This window comes from Sinohyriopsis cumingii, chromosome 12 (assembly GCF_028554795.1).
Source record: "Sinohyriopsis cumingii isolate HCF-2022 chromosome 12, ASM2855479v2, whole genome shotgun sequence".
In the NCBI taxonomy this organism is placed as follows: domain Eukaryota; kingdom Metazoa; phylum Mollusca; class Bivalvia; order Unionida; family Unionidae; genus Sinohyriopsis; species Sinohyriopsis cumingii.
In genome coordinates, this window is record NC_142972.1 from 39,183,852 (window position 1) to 39,206,513 (window position 22,662).

The window sequence follows — 22,662 nt, forward strand, 5'->3', positions numbered from 1 at the left end:
AATTCATTCCACGTTGCTGGGCCCTGGTATGCAAAAGAACGCTGTCCATATGACTTTGTTTTTTATATAACACCAACTCAGTGGCATCATTTTGGTGGTGTGTTCTTAGTGGTGATGGCATATGGACTGGTGTGTGCAGGCTATGCAATGGGTTGCGTTTACTCGCAGACGAATCTCCGTAGAGAACGGTGAGTATGAATTACAAATTCACTAACCTGTATGATAGTATGATTTGTATTAAATATTAATTTTGCCTACTATTTCCAGGCATTCTCCTATATAATCCAGAGAGAGTACTTTCCATTCTGTCTGGTGTATGTATATGTATATATATATATATATATATATATATATATATATATATATATATATATATATATATATATATATATATATATATATATATATATATATATATATAAACATTGATTGAAAAGCACCGGTCCTAAATCTAGCAAGTTTTATTTTGGGGAAACCAGATTGTACGAGGATGTTAAATCAAGAACCTTCACTCCTTCAAACCACGATGTATAATGCTAGAGATTGAATTAAACTGTGATCTTATTAGACACACTTTGGTAAGAGTTTATGTAAAAGCCGAAAATAAACAGGACAGGCGATTGGGGGACATATTACTTCTAAGTGATGCCGCAGAAATCAAATTGATTAAAGGCTTCATTAATGCAAAGCTGCATTGCAAATTTAATTTCATTCCGACAACCTTGGATAAGTTATGTTGGTAAACTAAGTACCGAGAACTGGCAATCATGACCATAAACAGGCTCTCAATTTGGAGGCGAAATGGTAGAAATCAATCCTCTTACAAAGCATTCTCGCTACAAAGACAGATGCTACATTTTGTTACAGTCCAAGAATCCTTTGTAAAATAATAATGATAAAATGAAATGTTTGGAGGAAAAACAATCATGGGACATCGCTCATCTAAACGAAAGCTGTAAATTAAATACAAAGCTGCATGCCAAATTTGATTGGTAAAGTCGTAATGCAGAAATGAATGTCAAAGATGTGTGAAATCAAGTGCCATACCGCCTGTAGATACTGTCCTGAAAATCTGCAAAATCATACTCATTCATGACCCTTGTCTAATCAATATAGGATTCAGGTTGAATTTATTCAGAGTAATTTTTTAAAACATCCTAGCTTTAATGATGCAGCAGAAAACAAACGGGGAAGGGCAGTCGGGGAAAAGCAGTCGGGGGCCACATACAAATATACTCATACTGTGACTTATGCAGTGGAACGATGACAACCGATCTTGTTCGAGATTTCATAGATATAAAATAAAGGTTTAAATTGCATAAAATGATTGTATGGTCTTATTGGTACAAAACTTCATGGTAAACGTGATTGTTAACAGTAGTCCTCGATAAAGATCAGCTGCGAAATTGAACACTTTTGGGATAGGATATCAGGGATCATATATTCTCTAAATGACCATATTGGCAACGGATAATCTAACACTCTTCCCATCTCGTTAATACACATCCGCATATCAAATTTATTTCAAATGTAAATTGTTGACAGACGGACAATGCGATTAGTATAGTGCTCCGCTACTTCGTTGAGCCTGGCCATCATAATGTAGTCATGCGTATAAGCACAAACTTCATTTTGGTGACTGAACGCCAAATAACGACAAATTGAACTGTAAAAATGTCAACAAAAAGTTAAACCTTTATATACAGTCCAACATAATATTGCTATCCAACACACCACATATACTATCCAGCACCCGCTTTATTGTCAGAATCCAAAATACACACATCTGCAATCCAGCGACTGCTTTTTGATTACTACACATGTACACACCTTACTATCCCGAAACCGCTCATATGATTAAAATGCAAACACACATCCTTGAATCCAGCAACTGCTTTTTGATTAATATCCACACACACACACACACCAATGAAAAGGATAGGAGATTTATTTTAAACACTTGCATCCACACAAACATACAAACATTATATCACACTCAAGAGAAATAAGCATTTATAGACAAACTAACTGAAGTTTGAAACTGTTTTGACATACAAAGACATACACAAATATACACAAAACATATGAAACAATTACTGATATTTCATCAATATCTCTCTTATACAGTGATCAAGATGACCCTAAAATGACATCGTTTCAGCTGCCACTATAATTTGTGGCCGCTGCATCTCCGGGTCTGACTTCACACACTGCACATCTTTTCAGTCACGTTGTCTTAGGATAGACCACAGTCCAAAACTAGGGTAATTGGCGTACTCAGCCAACAAAAGCTCTATGTTTTCACATTCCTTTCCTCCCCATTCTCCTCCAGCATCCGATCTGTATGGCATAACCTTTTAAACTTTACTTCGACTGTCACCTATTTTTATTCAGCCTGTTGAATTCTCTACTTCTCCTTTATTCAGTCTCTCCTTTACCCTCTTCTCCTGCCCCACTCTGCTTTAATTTTCTCCACTTTTCCTTCTGTTACTTCTTTGACGAACTCCTTGGCTATTCTCCAGGAGTTCGACCTTCTATGGGTAGATGTCCAGTTATTGTTCCCGTTCCAGGATGAGGTCCACTTTCACCAGCACCGTGGTTAACTATCTCCTCTTTCTAACTTTACAGTGGTCTTTTACATACTTATCGAAGATGAATGGCACCAGTACTCACTTAGTTCGATTAAAGTCGTGTTCAACCGCTAGGGCATGTGAGACTGTTTAATGCCTGAACGACAGGCTTATAACTTTCATCGTGGGAGAAGGAATCAGTGCCACTACCCCGACGCATTTCTTAACTCAAGGAGTGCTGATGATTTAGCTGGTATGTCGTGGGTCTAATTGTCACATACAACCTTTAATTTATGATTTTTTGAGTGGGAATAGACCAACACGCACTCATGGTTAAGTCCGTATCAACTGCAGTGAGTACATGAGTGGGAATAGACCAAAAACACACTCACGTATGAGACTATGGTCCGTTTGTTTATGAGTTTGTCAGACGTTGATTATTTACGCGTGCACTGCGCGCTGATAATTGTGGTGTCTGTCTGAGGCAAGAGCTGAAGGAGGTCAGTTCGGTGAAAGGTCACAGGATGGTGCCGAAAGATTCCGGGGTTCATGGCCTAAAGCTTGTTGTCTTGAATAAAATAACCTCTGTGCTATTTTTGCGACGGTTAGAGACGACGAGGTGTTTTCCTAGATGACAGCTATGTTATGTTCTTAATCTAAGTTTACCACCATGTATGGCGGACTCTGGCGGTTTTGGACTTAAACCACCTTAAACGTGCCTAAATTTGGGTTCTTAATCTAATTTAAACCTTGAAGTTGGATATTTTAGTTGCCGCTTTGTGCTGCTCTGCCTGATGGTCTCTGGTGTTTAGACCAACTTATATAAGTTAATTTTGGGGCTTATTTCTCAAGAATATTGTTTGTGTCACCTTGCGCAGCGTGGCCTGATGGTCCTGGGTGTTTTGACCATTTTATGTGTTTTTATTTTGGGTCCTTTTTCTGCTGGAATTTTAACCATGCGTCAAGGCTCTTAGTGCATAACGATGCAGTGGTGCGATATGAACATATCCATGCAGAAGTATTTTAACTCATTTGTCAATTTATTGGAATATTTTATTGCATTTTGATAGTTTATCTTTTTCATGTTTTTTCGCTTTCTTAGCCGCTAAGAACCATAATTAAAAAAATAAGAAAATCCAGCGCATAGTCAATAATAACGACATACTTGCTTAACATATAAAAACGTTCCAGAAAGTACCTGGTCTTTGGATCAATTTCATTGCTTCATTATTCACAGTCCGTCGATATTTTCAATACAATTTGATGTCTGATGCGTTATTGCTATCTGATATTCAGTGGATAATTGGATGGGATACTCGAGATTGTTTTTAGAGTCATACATTATCAATATAATGAAGATTTACTATTATGGCAGTACTGCGTATGACGCAGGCTTATGAGACTGATGTTATTGTTGTGATTGTTCTTAAATATGCTAATTGATGCTGATCTTGAAAGTGATTTTTTCAATAAGGAATGAGAAACAGCATATTACCCAAGAGCTTGTAGACAGAAAACATCCGCCACTGGATTCAAATATGTTCTAGACCGCCCATTTTACCCACTCGACCATCGCCAATATATCCTAACGAGACAACCATTGTGTTTCTTTGTTCATTTTGTCTTCACTTAAATAGAAGCTCTATGCGTTATTTGGTTTCAACACAGAATATTGAACTTATGTAACAGTGAATGCCTATAAGTACCCTTTTCCAAGAAAATTAGGCAGAAATTTACACAATATTCTAATGATTGTCAAAATATTAAATACAATTTTGCATAGAATTATAAAATTTACATGCATATAATTATATACTTCATAAATAAAAAAAAGGTTTTACATACCTATAATGCTTATAGAAATTTATAAAAAATGAATTTAATTGTAAAGCCCAACACACAATTTATATTTTGTAAGTAACGAACCTGCAGACTATCCTGATTGTTATTAAAGTAAAGGTCACAATATTGACCGTTTGGCAATATTACATGTCATATACACAGTTCTATCTCTATATCTTTTAAATAGAACGGCATATATGCAAACTGTACATTTTATAGAAACTAGTTCATCTATTGTACGTAAGGATGATTCACCCGTGTATTCTTCATTTATTCCATATATTGCTCTACTTCTTGCATTGAATTTGTATAAGTGGTTTTCATAGCATAAAAATGATGTATAAACTTTGATTTTACCTAAATTTTGGAAACTCACAAGTCCCTACGACCATGCCTTCATCTTTAAAATATATTATTATATGTCTTTGCGTCTTAGTCTTAAGGCCCTTTTGTCTTCTTGTATATATGATGTAGGTATAAAATAAATACAAGTACATACTGAATAATTAGATTAATCGGCTGAACTTTTAATGCCCCCCCCCCACTTTCTGAAAATTGCAATATGTTCTCGTTTGATATATTGCTTAGACGCTGAGTCTAGATTCAGTCTGCTTACAGAGGAAATCTCTACGAATTTTCCTTGCCGATGTAATAAGTATGGGAAGAAACGTTATCGATTTTTTTTAAGAATGTAGCAGATGAAAAAGGAAATTTAAGCCAACGAAGGAAGTTTTCTGACAGTTGAACAAGTGTTTCTTCCATTTTTATGACACTTATAAGAGCCATGAAGTATATATAATTATCCATAAAGTAGAATTGTTTCATTTGTTGCAGACATTCACTGGATTTTATCATGAAAATAACTAAATTTGAATTACTGTATCATTATTAATATTATTATCGCTGTTGTGGCAATGTTTGATCTTTTAGAGGAGTATGTTTTGGGTCAGGATAGATCGGTCAAAGACTCATTCGATTAGACCGTCAAAATACCTTAGATTAGTAAAGACCCATTCGACTAAACCCGTATTGCAAATTTATCCCGTTAAAGACCGAGGACACTGAAGGCACAGACATACACTAGTTTTTTTGCTGGTTAGCTTTCATGTTTCTCCATGCTCTATGAATTATAATTTGCATATTTTTATGTCAACGATACAACTTCTGCCATTAAGAGGAGACAGAGCAATCAAACCCTGATTTAATTAGTTATAGTCAGATCTGAGAACTTAATCTCCACTAGTCCATTCTACTTATCCGCTTCCATTTTATCTCATATTTTTCACGAATATATTAAGCAAATCAAAATATCAAATATATTCATAAAGTTATGTCCTTAAATGATAACTGGTTTGCAGACACGAGTTTCAGTTTCACCTAGACACTCACTGGCAATACAAATCTTCACTATATGAGCATTTACAAATGTGTGGGCTTTTTTTGTCTAATACAATTCGATTGTATTTGTTCTATGTCTCTTTTAGCACTAAAACATGGAACATGAGTAAATTTATTTGTACTTGTTCTCTTTGTATTCAATGGAGCATATTATGCAGAAGAGGTTCAATTTGCTTCTATTACCTCATTGAAAAAAGATGTGTGAAGTGTCAGTGTGTCGAATGTGCTTAACTTCTTTTACCTCATTGAAAAAAGAAGTGTGAAGTGTCATTATGTCGAATGTGCTTAACTTCTATTACCTCAATGAAAAAAGAAGTGTGAAGTGTCATTGTGTCGAATGTGCTTAACTTCTATTACCTCACTGAAAAAAGATGTGTGAAGTGTCAGTGTGTCGAATGTGCTTAACTTCTATTACCTCATTGAAAAAAGATGTGTGAAGTGTCAGTGTGTCGAATATGCTTAACTTCTATTACCTCATTGAAAAAGATGTGTGAAGTGTCAGTGTGTCGATTATGCTTAACTTCTATTATCTCACTGAAAAAAGATGTGTGAAGTGTCAGTGTGTCGAATGTGCTTAACTTCTATTACCTCATTGAAAAAAGATGTGTGAAGTGTCAGTGTGTCGAATATGCTTAACTTCTATTACCTCATTGAAAAAAATGTGTGAAGTGTCAGTGTGTCGATTATGCTTAACTTCTATTATCTCACTGAGAAAAGATGTGTGCAGTGTCAGTGTGTCGAATGTGCTTAACTTCTATTACCTCATTGAAAAAAGAAGTGTGAAGTGTCATTGTGTCGATTATGCTTAACTTCTATTATCTCACTGAGAAAAGATGTGTGCAGTGTCAGTGTGCCGAATGTGCTTAACTTCTATTACCTCATTGAAAAAAATGTGTGAAGTGTCAGTGTGTCGATTATGCTTAACTTCTATTATCTCATTGAATAAAGATGTGTGAAGTGTCAGTGTGTCGAACGTGCTTAACTTCTATTACCTCATTGAAAAAGAAGTGTGAAGTGTCAGTGTGTCGATTATGCTTAACTTCTATTATCTCATTGAAAAAAGATGTGTGAAGTGTCAGTGTGTCGAACGTGCTTAACTTCTATTACCTCATTGAAAAAAATTTGTGAAGTGTCAGTGTGTCGATTATGCTTAACTTCTATTATCTGATTGAAAAAAAGATGTGTGCAGCGTCAGTGTGTCGAATGTGCTTAACTTCTATTATCTCACTCAGAAAAGATGTGTGCAGTGTCAGTGTGTCGAATGTGCTTAACTTCTATTACCTCATTGAAAAAAGAAGTGTGAAGTGTCATTGTGTCGATTATGCTTAACTTCTATTATCTCACTGAGAAAAGATGTGTGCAGTGTCAGTGTGTCGAATTTGCTTAACTTCTATTACTTCATTGAAAAAATGTGTGAAGTGTCAGTGTGTCAATTATGCTTAACTTCTATTATCTCATTGAAAAAAGATGTGTGAAGTGTCAGTGTGTCGATTATGCTTAACTTCTATTATCTCATTGAAAAAAGATGTGTGAAGTGTCAGTGTGTCGAATGTGCTTAACTTCTATTACCTCATTGAAAAAAGATGTGTGAAGTGTCAGTGTGTCAAATTTGCTTAACTTCTATTACCTCGTTGAAAAAATGTATGAAGTGTCAGTGTGTCGATTATGCTTAACTTCTATTACCTCGTTGAAAACAGATGAGAAGTGTCAGGTGTGTCGAATTGGCCTAACTTATATTACCTCACTGAAATAGGAAGCTAATAGTGAATGGCAGGTGTGTTGAAAGAATATTATTATTACTGTTACTATTATTATCATTATTATTATTATTATTATTATTATTAACCATGACGACTTCGTACAGAACCTAACCTTTAAAAGTTATAAGCACTTGACAATATTAGTTAACAAACAAAAACATATGCATGGGCACGATAACATAAATAACCACAGTGTAATTATAAACACCGTGGAATTACGAAAAATGCTAAGAATAACTGAAGAGAGAACATTGTCTTAGGTCTTTTGTCACAGTCTAAATATGTGAGTTTTTTTGGAGCAGTGAGAACGAGGTCACAATATCTCTGTGTCAACAGTCAATTGTTCCAGATAGCTAGGCCCAAGTATGCGAATAAAACGTCCGTATGACTTCATTTTAACAGTTAGAATAATGCTAATACAAGTATCAGAAGAGAGAAATAATTATGTAGATGGGGTGTACGCATGGACCAGGTCAGATATGTATTTTGGACTGGAGGCAGTCAATCAAATGTAGCATAGAGAATATATTTTGTGTCTGATTCTGGAACGAATGTGTATCTAGTGGACTGTATAGAGAAGGAAGGATGGGAGCACTAAGTCTTTGGTAGTCCTGGGACGATCGGAATCAGATAGGAAAAGAATTTAAATAGTCAAATCTAGAAAGTACTAAGGACAAACACGTGTTTAATGGCATCAACAGAAAGAACATTGCGAATGAATATGATGCCTTTCTGACTGAGATATGCAGTATTGCAGATGTTCATGGCATGTAGGTGTAATGAGCGAATGCTGCTGAGATTGACACCGAGGTTATGTACTGATTGTGTGAAGTTAATTTTGGTGTTGTTGATCAGAAATGCTTCAGTTTTATCGTCATTTATCTAGATCTCGCTACATGTGATCCATGACTTTACATCGGAAATGTACTTCTCCACGCCTTGGATTTTAACATTGCTAAATTTGCATATTTAGGTGTCATCAGTGTACATCTGGTGAGACACAGGATGATGATCTATGACACTTGAGAAGGGCTGAGTGTACAGAATGAAAAGAACGGATTTAAAAACAGAACACTGTGGAAAACCAAACCTTGCATAAACTGGACTGTAGTGATTTCCATGTACAGACACAGTATGTGATCTCCACTAAGATGGACTGAAACCATAGTAAGGCTGTATCGCAAATGCCAAATACAAAATGTAGACATTGAAATAATATATCATGACCTTTTATGTAAAATGCTACAAGTAGGTAAAGGACGGTGAGGACTGTAATCATTCCACTATCCAAAGCAAAGATAATGTCCTAACTTATTTCATAAGTGCGTTCTCGGTATTATGGCAAGGATATGCAGATTGTAAATCGCTAATAAGACCATTTAAACTAAAATGAGGTACACGTTTTTATGCAATCTCTTTTTTATATATGTTCGGCACTTGCACATTTTAACATTTTAACAAATTCGTTTTGTGTCTGTATTAACCAAAAGTTCTAATTCAACCTTAATTTATGTTTTTGTAACTAGTAAAAATCATTTGAACTTTTATCACTTTAACAAACGATAAACTAATGAACATAATTAAAATACAATACTATAAGCAGTTTGTTATAAAAGATTCATTTTATTTTGGTTAGCTCATCAGGAATATTGCTATATAATTTAAAGGGATGAAATTATACATATTAAACACGAATAACTTTGACTAGTTTCGAATGTATTTCATGCCGAACGTTCCTACTGGTAACACCTATCCTCAAAATACCCATTACTGATTTGCATTTTTTTGTGTGAGGTATGCGATTTATACTGGAATTCCAATTTAGTCTTTTTTATTCAGCAAAAGTTTGCATTAAAATACACAATAATCAGGAGCAAAAGAGTTTGTAACAAACGTATAACATAAAACAATCAAAAGCTAGTCAGTTTGGGTCATTTTTAAAAACATATTCTTAACCGGAAATGAAACAAGAGTCAACTGTTACGCTTATTTATTCACTATGTACAACTTGCAAAATACCAATCGCTATAATCGATACAATTAGGAAACAGGGAATAAAGCTACAGTGAAAGAATTCTTAAAATAATACAATTGGTCAACTATAAAGGAATTAAATTATCTTCTGCCAGATTATAACTGTGCTATGTACATACTTTCGAAGACGGAAGTTGGGCTTGGATTTATAATGGAAAGGAAGCAGATTATAATCCAATTTATGGAACTTTCGATTAATTAACTGGACTACGTTGTTTCCATTTGCATGTGGCAACACGAGGTTTTGGGCCCTAAAAACAAAACCAATTTATTCAGGATGCAGATACCACTGACTGATAGATGACATCAATAAGGTACTTGTAATTGATTCGGGCAGTGATCACTTTTTCAATCGAAAATGAAAGAAAATAATTCAATTTCTGTGTTTATTCCATTTACCTGTAAAGATAGGTAGTCAAACTCATCTCTACAGCTGATGACCAGTACAGGTATTGCAGATTAATTTCTCTCATTCAAACCCTTCAAAAGCAAGTTTTGTCTTCCGAGTCAAGACATTTAAGCATCATGAATGTTTTGTTGAAAACGTACCCTTTGTAACGAGCTCTCCCATTGGTAAGCTTACCTCCCATGCTATGGTAGTAACTCTGTCATCTGCAAGATGGCACTCCTTTAAAACTTTTTCAGCTAGCTTCAGATCACAATTAAGTTTCCTATATAGTCCCTACATGTCTTTGTCAGTTCTGTACTTTGTACTATATCTAAAAATATAAAGATGAACTATAAGTGAAGTTCCTATCATAGGGTAAAGAACATTTTTTTTGAGAGGCTGGACTCTAAACAAAGTAACGTGCATTGGATGACAGATTTCACTTCCGGACAAGCAACTATGTCTCATTACTCCCTATGCACTGTTGCCAAAATACACATACTAGAATACTATTGTTCTAAAGAATGAACAATTTCCTTTAAATCAGTGCAAAGAATGGCTAAAGTCTAACTCACGTATCACCATCAAAATGAAAGGAACAATGCTCTATAAAAAGAGACAGGGACTAGATTAGTGGTACTGAACCGGAAGTAATAATTGTGACCTGATTACAGCTAGTTCCATATGCTAGAGTTAATGTAGAATATAGTTACTGGATGACTTGGATACCTAAGATGGACAATGGTCTTCCTAAACGACAAGTGGAAGGCCCATTGGTTTCTAGGAGATTAAAGGAAACCGAGGTTTACGTTCTAAATACTGTCTTGCAATATAGTTATACGGGAGTTCTTCTAAGTGTAATACCATTATAAACAAACAATATTTGTTCTGTTTGTAAAATACGTCCAATCACTAAATCTCAATTGATTTCCAAGGAATGTATTCATGTTAAAACTGAAAAAAGTTAGGCTAAATAAAGTAATGTACAATTTTAATTATTGGAGCGATATTATTAAACTGTCCATAACAGAATGTTCATTACAAGACACGATTAATAAACCAAAACTGGCTTGTCTCCAACAACAAAACAATGCCAGAAACTCGATATAATTGACAAAATCTATCTTTGATCAATGATTTACTATTTAACAAAACCACAATTATTAACAAAATAGTTGAACAATTCTGTGGCAAGACGCTAGAAACAATAATACAACATTAAAGCCCTCGAATTACCTGGTCTAATTGAAGTAAAACAGTTCAGTAATTATATTGTGCAAGTAAAATTTTATCGTCAGATATACAGTATCATTTAATATTTATAATTAGTTTCTTCAATCAATAACTCCTTTCACAATGTATCATAAAACATCAACAATTTCTAGCAAGTTGACAATTTCATCCCAATGTGGGAACCAAACTGCCTGATAGAAATGGACAAATGCAAATCTGAAAGATTAAAGAAAGAGCCACAAAATTTACCATCTATGCACGATTAATCACCACCACCCTTAAAATAAAACGCTTTCTTGAAAATCAACAAGTCCTATTTACGTTATATAAATGTAATATACGTGTCAATGTACTGCTGTCGACCTATGCCTATAAAGCTAAAACAAATTCATGGTTCGTTTTAAATAGCACAAACAAATGCGAACCATATTATTTTTGTTCTGATGAATACTGAAGTTCTTTCGTAAATAAATGCATTGTTTAATGACATATATTCAAACATATATGGAATCTGGAATCGATATCCTCTTTCAAGTACAAAAAAATTACCACCACAAACGTTCCGTATATTTACTATTACGCCATATCAATTTAACCGGCGTTATCACTATCTCAGCCATTTCCTGTACATCTTGGTATATGAGATTTTATATCATACATAATCGCTGCTTTCTTTCTGTAATTCGAACTTGCTACTGAAAAGATTACAGCTGCACAGCTATCAACAAGCATGTACGGAACAAAACGGCTAACACACTCTGTCTTAAATTGAATACGCAAAAATCTATGGAAGAAAAATGGAACTTTACGCCAATTTCGACAAATAAACGAAATTAATATATATATATATATATATATATATATATATATATATATATATATATATATATATATATATATATATATATATATATATATATATATATATATATCTGTATATATGTATATATATATATGTATATATATATATATATATATATATATATATATATATATATATATATATATATATATATATATATATATATATATATATATATATATATATATATATATATATATATATACAAAGAGAATTATAAATATACACCAGATAGAATGGAAAGTGCTATCACTGGATTATATAGAATAATGCTTGATAATAGTAGGCAGAATTAATATTTAATACAAATAATACTATCATACAGGTTAGAGAAATTTAATTCGTACTCACCCATCGCCTTGCCTGCACACACCAGTCCATATGTCATCACGACTAAGCACACATCACAGAAAGTATGAAACTGAGTCGGTGTTATATGCACTCGATTGTAGCAGACACACTCGCATGACCACCCAATAGTTAATTCTCATCTATCTATACAGACATTCCGGATTCCTATGAAAGAAATCAAGGTATATATGATTCATTATAGAGAATTATAAATAGACACGAGACAGAACTGAAAGTCCTATCCGTGGATTCTATAGGTGAATGCTTGATAATAGTAGGCAGAATTACTACTTAATACAAATGATACTAGTATACAGGTTAGTGACATTTTAATTCGTACTCAACGGAGATAGATGTGACCTTTCCATACAGCTCAAGTGTTTAACCCTGATAGATCTAGAGCAGATGTATTTACCATGTGACAAATTACAATGATTGCTTCTTTCCAGAGTGCCTCCAGTAAAATAGTATAAACTTACGAAACAGATTCTGAGTTTTGATTTGCTTTCCAAAAAGTTTATTCTGATATACCTGCACCACACAACTCATATATTTAAACAAATCAAAATTAAGCAACAATAATTCATAACGTTTGATAAAATACCGCGCCGTACATCTATTAAAAAGGAGTTTGTCATGTAGCAAAAATATGCCACTTTGGTTATTACGTTCTCCTAATAGATTCCTTCCACGTTGTGGCTTTAGGACTTGGTATATAATTGGAATACTTTGTGAAAATGGACGAATATACAGAACGTGATGGGATAATGATAGTGTCGCATGCATTCCGCCGTGTAGATGGTCCTGTCTCGAGAAGTAACAAGAATACGTGAACAACAAATACAAGCATCCTGCAGAATAGCTGCTAAACAATCAATCAAAGCGGCTACGGGCAATAGATTGGCTACTGACTCGGCTGATGCGCTTCAGTACTGACTCTTTTTTTAATAAGAAAGCACGCACACATATGTATGGCTGTTGATTATAAACGTACCAAACACCTTCGTGCGTTTCAGAGAATAAGAGGTGAAAGTAAATTAAGTAAAAACGTTTCTATAAATATTTAATCTATTTAATCTTTTACATATGAATTTATGTTAGCTGAAACGGGAAAAATATGCCAACGATTCTCTTCTAATCGTATTTTAAGTGTTGCTTTTTGGATTGAAAATAAATTGTCTTGTACCTCACAGAGATAGTTTATTATTTGATGGAACTGGAATGAATTCAGAGTGGAATCATTTACCGGGAAAAATAATCAACACTTGAGACTTTAATGGCTAAAAAATGTTTTCTGGTGTAAATAGATACAGCTATAGAAGGAACAATAAGCAGAAATAGTAAATGGAAGGATACACACTTATAAGCGTCTAATTTACAAGTATATTCACCATCATCACAAAAATGACTTCTTTCATGTATTTTAAAGCGGAGAATCATTCATCTATGGAATATACAGCGAATGAAAATGTATCGGAATCTAGCAACGCAACGAATGAAACGTCTGTGGAAAACGTTGAAGAATACTTACGTAAAATAATGGGACCAAAAAGCAAGGATGTATTTCTTATGGTACTGCTATCTGTAGTTTACGGATTGATATTCCTGTCTGGAATTGTGGGTAATATTTGCACGTGTATTGTGATAGTCAGGAATCATTATATGCAGACGACAACCAATTGCTACCTCTTCAGTCTGTCGATTTCAGACGTTCTGATCCTCGTTATAGGTAAGTGCACTCTACTTCAAAATTAATGGAAATGACACCCAGACTTCACAATGTTTTGTCTAGTAATTTTTCTATGCAGGTCACTCTCCGTGAGATTTGGATTTTTATCATCAGTCTTGTAGAATTACGTAACTTCCTATGTATGTATGTATGTATGTATGTATGTATGTATGTATGTATGTCTTGTAGAATTACGTAACTTCCTATGTATGTATGTATGTATGTATGTATGTATGACTTTAATCTAAAAGTAAGCACGTACAAGAAGTTTGCCTATCTTGAAACACCTAGTTTAGCTTAAGAATATTTTTCAAAACAAATTCATATATGTATACGCACATAATTATCCCTTTCATACCTAATTTGCAAAAAATTTCAATTTTCCGGATGTACATATGCGATTTATGTTTGTATCTGGTGATTCATAAGCAAGCAACATTTCCAGATTATTTGTAATTCTTACGATATGATAATGGCAGCAATTGTAAACAGAGAGTTATTATAATGACTTGCAAGACTAAGTTATAAAGAACATTATCATATATAGAAGTGAAAAGGAAAAGCCTACATGTGTTTTTATGCGCATGATAGTTACATGAACTGATTGTGCTATCGTAGATAACTAAAGGAATGGCTGGTAACACAAGGTAACATTTTTGCCCATAATGTTATCACGTCATTCAGTTTGTGAGATAGTTTACATAATATAAGACGGATTGATGCGTGCTACAAAGTAGCAGTCTTACTACAAAAACAGCAATGTTTAATAGGTTTATTCTGTGTATACAAGAAAAAGCCTTAAATTAAGCTGCGTACAACTTAAGTAGATTACCAAGGGTATATAGCATACAAATTTTAAATTGTACGTCATTTATACAACATCTCTGAAACGATGGTTTATGTAATATGTACACAAAAGACTGATACTGCATTTGTTTTTTAATTATAACTTTTAATCAGAGTTGAAAATTAGCAGTGCGAAAAGGTATATCTATACTTTTAGAGCGTTTTCATTACAAATTGCATGGGCCTTGTCTAAAATGCGACGATGACTCAACTACGCAATTTATTCAAAACGTTCTTCTAATGTAAACAATTTGAAAATTGTCATGAAGTCTGTTTTTAACTTTTCATAGTATATTATGGACTGTCTATTCTTATAAGAGGGAATGATTCAAAAAGTATTATAGTTTTTTTCTTTGTGCACTCTATCGTCGACGGTGTCGCAACGTATGCAGATGGTACTTTGTTCAACTTCCTTACTTCAGAATGTAGGAAGGTCCATAGAAGAAAAACGGAAAATTATTTTTAACAAGTTTGTTTTTATTCGAAATGACGTAGTCAGCGTGAATGTGATATATTTATATAAACGTTTGTACCATCTTCTTCATGTGCAAAAATGTCATTCATTCGTATCTTAACTGCACGTAGTTGTATCCGGTAATTAGCCGTTTGTAATAATTACATTTAGTTGTACCCGGAAAATGACCTCCATTCGTATTAGCTGTACCTGGGAAATTACCTCCATTCGTATCTTAATTTATATTTAGTTGTACCTGAGAAATGAAGTTAATTCATATCTTAATTATATTTAGTTTTACCTGGGAAATGGAAATCATCCATATCTTAATTATATTTAGTTGTACCTGGGAAATGGCCTCCATCCATATCTTGATTATATTTAGTTGTACCTGGGAAATGGCCTTCATCCATATCTTAATTATATTTAATTATACCTGGAAAATGTCCATCATTTCTCTCTTAGTTACATGTAGTTGTCCTTGGGACTTACTTGGGAAGTTGAAGTGAAGTCCGAAATAAGGATGTTTTTGATCTAACAGTATAATGCTAAGAACCTTTATGGTATTTTGTTACCAAGCTTAATAATATGCATAATTTGTAGCCTTAGTCTTTATGGAAATTGTAGGTTTGTCTGATTTATCTTACTGAAAGACTGCACCTGTGTTCTGTTTTACACTGTACAATCTCTGTACTAACCAGTTCCGTTCAAGCAGCAAACAGATGCCTAGCCTCTCTACTGAAGTTACATAACAAAATCAAAGACATAACAATTTTTGTTAAGCTTAATGAAAATTGTATAGATTTCCAATCTCCTACTGGTTTCAAATACACGAAACCGCAGAAACGAGCATGCATTGCGCTGTTACTCAGTGAACTGGTACTTAGAACAATGATGCTAACATTAAAAGTAGACTTGAAATTACACTTTTTAAATTTCAATGTGCCAAAAAAATACAATAGTGTCTAGTTGCTAGCTGGACGCGTGTATCCATCTTTTTAGATAAATGTGATAACTACACTGCTCCAATGGACAAAGCGTGATGTCTGCATTACGCAACATACATTCAGCTTTGACTGAAGTTTATAACCGGTAAATTTGAAGAGAACTTTATCTTTTTGTGCACATACGCTTTCCCTGAATTGGGACCTGTTGCAAAAGTGATTTAGGTATGTATGACCGTATCAAAAGATCATAACGGTTATAATTAGCAAACAATGAAATGTGATTGAAGGCATGCTTTTCGTTAGCTGGATGTCGATCAGTGAAGAATTGGAATGTATTGTGTAACGTGCTAAGACCCATTTTTTCCGGGATTATTTTATCCTAGAAATAAATATTCAACGCAATAATTACTCTGCGTGATAGAATACAATAAATCATTACAATATACGATGTTTTTGTTTGAGTATGAACTAGTCCGAAGGATAATCAGTTTGGTAAGTCCGCAACAGTAGATATTTTCAGTTTATCTCGTTCTAACACAAGGTAGCCGAGGGGACGCAACGGACACGGGTCGGAATAAAATAAATAACGTTTTTTGACATATCAGTCTACTGCAGTCGACAGCTTCTTATCTAGTTACCTATAGGCAATGGGACGGCTATGAACAGAAGCCTAGTTGAAATGAACTAAAATAAAGTGTATGTATGTATGTATGTATGTATGTCTCTCTCTCTCTCTCTCTCTCTCCATACTGTCACTATGGACACAGGTTTTTAAATCTTCAAGTAATATAACTTTTTCAAAACGAGTAAAATATTTGTCTACTTCTCTTTGAAAGGGGGCACTAACCTAATGTTCTTTGCAAGATCAAAACTTAAATTTGAATTTGAAATATGAATATGTTATTCACTTGCCAGTTCCATTTCTTTCATTTTACGATAATATTCTCTCTCTCTCTTCTTTCTCTCTCTCTCCGATTGTAAATGCATTTGTTCTTCCTGTAATTCCATTTGTCTTTCTTACTCTCTTTCTTTCGCTTGTAAATGCATTTGTTGTTCTTTCTCTCTTTCCTCTCTCTCTTCTTTCTCATCTTGTAACTGCGTTTGTTTTTCTTGTAATTGCATTTGTCTTTCTTTCTCTTTTTATTCTGCTTGTAAATGCATTTGTTTTTCTCTTTCTTCTTTCTGAAGCTCCAACTTCCTCAACTCCAATTCGATTTTGTATTTTAATTATAATTCCTTCATTTTTTTGTCAGAGTCTGATACAGGCTTACTGACTGAAACCAAAACACTTTGATCTAAAACATTCTTTTCTACCAAATACTGCAACAAAATTTGTTTCATGTCTTGTTTCGTTAAGGAAGCCATTACCTCAGAAAGATCGTATTCATCTTTTTTGAAAGGATCTAATTTTTCCTGTATAAGATCTGAAAAATAAGATTTCCACTTTTGATGCCATTTTAGAAAAAGCCTGTCGATCTTACTAAAGATTTCAAAAACTAGGAGAATTCAATTTTCAAACAAAACATAAAGTTTTCTGAAATATTTTAGCCAAAATTCAAATATCCAAGGACGAGCGCCAAATGTATATGATATGTGTTTAGGCTCGAATAAACATTAACACAGAAAGAGTGCAAACAACAAGCTTTTCAAAATTTAACAAATAATTTATATCCCTGGAAAAATTCTGTAAAAATGAAACAACTGAAAAAAGGAGAAGAACATACGGTTTCAAGAATTAAATCCAAAAATAATCCAAGAATAATCCAAAAATAATCCAAGAATAATCCACGAATTAAATTGCAAAAGTCCTAGTAATAAATATTCTAATAATTTTAAGTTCGAATCCTGAACGAAAATCTAAAGCGGGTAACGATGACGTATGCTGTAGTCAGTACTGTGCTTATCTACAGTTTTTTGTAGAAATATAAATAATGACTCACCGGTGTTAGAAATCCAAATTAAATTTGTAAGCAATGTCTTTCCAAAATTAATCCTTATGAAATCCAACTGATCTGAAGAAAATTATAACTCAAAATCTGGCTACAACAAAATAACTTGACATCAGTGTAAAAAGCCCCAAACTGAGAAATCTCCCTCTACGCATCTCTATTAAAACTAATAAATGCGCAGTAATGGAAAAACCGGAAATGTGAAACGCAGGGCCACGTGAATGTGTTTACATATTTAAAAAATCAAGTATACAGAATATGACCTTGATTAGACCAATGATTTTACTACGAGAATAAAAATTAAAAAATATTGTTTACATCTTAAAGACAAAGTCGCATCATATCCTTGGAAACAACCAATCATTGTAAAATAAAATAGAACTTGTTTACGAAGGTTGCAACAAATTCTGAAAAAGGTCAGGATTTAGATCAACACCTAGTGTTTACAAAAAGAATGATTCAGGTCAACCGATTTTCTGGAAAAAATATCAGATCTCCGCTGTCCTACGTGAAGATCTGAGGACGACCGCTTATGAATCATAATCTGGTGACCTTTGAATTTGCAAATGGAAATACAGCTTTCAAAAATCTGAAAGTGAGTCAGATCGCTTGGTACACATTTATTCTCTTCATTCGCACCGCTCAATCTCCAAACATGAAGGTATATGAATTCATCGGATTGATTGATAAAACTAGTGGTTATGGTAATAACATAGGTTGCCAGAACATGACCCCTAAGCGGTCTCTGTAATATCTTCCTGTATAATAGTGGAAATCTGATTTTAATCAGATTGCATTAAGCACTAAATACTAATTTTATGTGTCACATAAATACTTCTGGAAACAGCTCTGCATGCTGTAGCAAGAAAGACAAGATGAGAACAGAGCTTACGAGCAGCATTACGCCGTTAGCATACTGTATTGAAGGCAAAGTGAGAACAGCGTTGGAAGTAATATCCCCATATAGTACATAACCCAAGTCCAAATGTGAACGGTGCTGTCTAATCAGTAGGATTACCTGCCTAACATAAAAAGGGTCAAACGGGAACATGTGAGTGGTGCTTGCATAATATCCCTACCACAGGTCCAGATGTGAACAGTGTTGGTACGTAGCGTTACCACATAATACATAACACATTTCTACTGGGAACAGTCGGTAAGTAATATTCATACAGAGAACACAATTCTCAATAGAACAGCATTGGTAAGTAGTGTTACTATACTGTAAATAAGACAAGTCTAACTGGGAATAAAGCCTATAAGTAGTGTGACTATCACGTGTATATAGCACAAGTCCATTTAGGAACAGCGCCATTAAGTGGTGTCACCATAATGTGCATAACAAAACTCCTTAGGTGATTGGTCCCTCGCTATCAAGTCCTGTTTTGACAGAATTATACCACTCGCTCTATTTATGTTATTCCATATAACGTCTTTCACATAAGCATATATCTCTATTTGAGTGAGATACAGGGGTAAGCGCTTCCATCCTTGTTTAGAACGGTCAATATGAGATCAGTTTGTATATGTACCTTCAACTCAACTACAATGAAGAAAAGCTGATCAAAAACTACCTCGAAATCATAAGTGATCTTGATAAATTAGGAAGAGGTTATAAAGTTTTCTCGACTCCATCCACGATGAGTGTGGCAATGTCAGTCAGCTTTGCTGCTTGCATGACAGACAATAGCAATTAAAAATTCGGCTTGGTATTGGAATGTTTAGGAGACTGCGTTTGTTAATTTTACACGGATAGTCCCATATACAAAATGTATGGCTACAAGTTCCGTGAAGGTCAACGTCATTCCAAACGGAAACCCCAAAGGACTGACAATCAGCTATATGTTCTAGTCAAGCTTTGGTGATTTTGAAAAAAGCCTTAAAATCGGTTCAAAGTCAAGACCCTCGTTTTACAACGTACGACTCTCATGGCTGTACGTTAGTCAGATCCCTAGATTTTCTGTTATTCCTCGAAAAAAATAAATCAGATTATGTGCGAGAAAAAAGTGACTTCTGAATCATAACATAGTACCATGCGGGCGTTGCTTTTCAACACGAGAGAGTGTGTGTGTGTGTGTGTGTGTGTGTGTGTTCAAGTTCCAGGCAAATATGGTCATTCTGAGCAGAGTCTTTTAACCAAAAACATTAATTCGACACAAAACCAAACCGATGTACCCACCTACTGAAAGAAGACGAATGTGATCCTGTGCTTTGCCACTGATTTGCCATAATATGATCGTCATCCTCGCACTCACAATCCATTCTTTGCATTCATTAAAGATGAATAATCGTCTCCATTCACTTGGCTGACTATTTTGTCTCCGACAGTTGAAGCCACACGTTTAAAGGGAGATTACTCCAATATCTGACAGGCTCCACTGCCTAACGTTTGCTTGAATATTGTTTATCAACTTGAGTTAAGGAGACCATGTGCATCATAGTTTCCCTTAGAGGATTCAGAATATGTGTCCATCTGGGTATTTTAAAAGAGGATATACAGAAACTATCTCTGAAACTGAAAGAACGCGTTTACTTCTTCTACAGATTCAAGTGACACACTCACCCACACACACACACAAAACACATTTTTGAAAATATTGCTAATTCGAAAGTATAAGCAGACTGATTCTAGGGAAAATACGCGATGAATGAAGTAGGCTTACCCCAATTTCTGCGTGAAGTGTTCCGCCGGAAGTCAATAAAACGATTCAAGACTTAGAATTTTACCAATGGAAATAAATGTTCCGACAAGATAATAGAACTGAGGACGACGCCATGTGTAGATGAGCGTCAGTGAGACAATTTATTGGTTTAGTTTACAGGCAGAGTCTTTTGGGCACATTTCCGAACATTTCATGAAAGACATGAAAACCAAAACTTTGTACACAAGAACCTTATTCCTTGAAAAGTTCCTTGATTCGTGATGAATCCCAAATCGACCAACGTGAAAAGTCATTTGTAGCGCTATCTTTCATACTTGCCAAGAAGTGTATGTAGCTAGCGATGTACACCAAAAGCTTTACCTCTTAAAGGATGTATGTGACTGGAAATGTCTTGTTTGTTTCACACGTTCACTGACTGTTCAAAAACAAAAAACAAAAAACTTCTTGAAATGTTGACATTTTAGTGACATAAAGAAATATTAAATTATTTTTTGTTTGTCCTCTGTATATAAAATGTTTTGTGTCCACTATGATCATCACCTAGTTTCCAAACTACTCTAGAGCTATGACTGCATCATCCGTTCTCGAAGTCATTAACCAAAGATCAGATCGTCTAATGAACAATTTTGATATCCAATTCCCCTCGTTCCCGAACCATACCAAACTTTAAAACCTACTGACGTTTTCATCGTCAGCATTCTACTTGTCCCCAAAAGTACTATCTAAATGGCGCCCGTACTGTTAATTCCCCTTGTCGCCAAAGTATCGCACATTACTACTGATGATGGGTGCCTATATATATGTGCGTGTGTGTGTATATGTATATATGTGTGTGTGTGTGTGTGTGTGTGCGTTCGTGCTTTTTTATGTGTACTTCGAAGGCAACTGTCTTCTGAAATAAGAATCCATTTATTTTTTCAAACTAGTTGTTAAATTTATCAGTATCTGTCTCTGCAAAATGACCTAATAATACCAAGCAATACCAATTACCGTAAGGAAGTTGCGGTCATATTTTACTAAAGACATCAGTTGATCTACAAGACGATATCAGCAACAGCACTATATATATATATATATATATATATATATATATATATATATATATATATATATATATATATATATATATATACGTCCTTATTTCGGTTCCTTCTGACAGCAAGTACTGGAACCTATAATTATTGCTCTGATTTAAACTTTTTAGGGGAAAGAACGAGATATAAATCTAACAGCAAATATCATCCTCGCTCTGAAATAACGATAATGTATTGATAAAACACAAGTAGTATTTACTTTTTTTTTCTATTTTGTACAAGAAAAAAAAGCATTAGAAGAGAATTCTTCATAGTTAAACGTCACAGGCCATACTCTAACTATTTGCTTTTTACATCAGATTTACATTACATGATTAAAAGTAAATATACTCGCACGAAAAAAATTTAAAAAAACAATTACCAAGTGTAAAGAAGAAATGCTAATTTAATTACTTGTATTAGAAATATACAGCTCTATTAGTTCCCCTTAGCTACGAGTATCCACCTACAGAGGACGCCAACGGACATGACGTACAGTTATCCCAACAAAACGAAGTACATGCTTCTTGTTGTCGAAAAATAAAACACTATAAACTATGGAT

General features: G+C 34.2%; 1 protein-coding gene across 1 annotated transcript in view; it reads left to right on the forward strand.

Moving 5' to 3' along the window:
- Positions 1 to 13,476: 13,476 nt before the first annotated feature.
- The window catches only part of LOC149786294 (pyrokinin-1 receptor-like), a 141,205-nt gene continuing 132,019 nt past the window's right edge, over positions 13,477 to 22,662 (forward strand). The window contains exon 1 of the mRNA XM_089978173.1: positions 13,477 to 14,167. Within this exon, the coding sequence (XP_089834299.1) occupies positions 13,843 to 14,167 (325 nt within the window). The 5' untranslated portion in view covers positions 13,477 to 13,842. The remainder of the gene's footprint in view (positions 14,168 to 22,662) is intronic.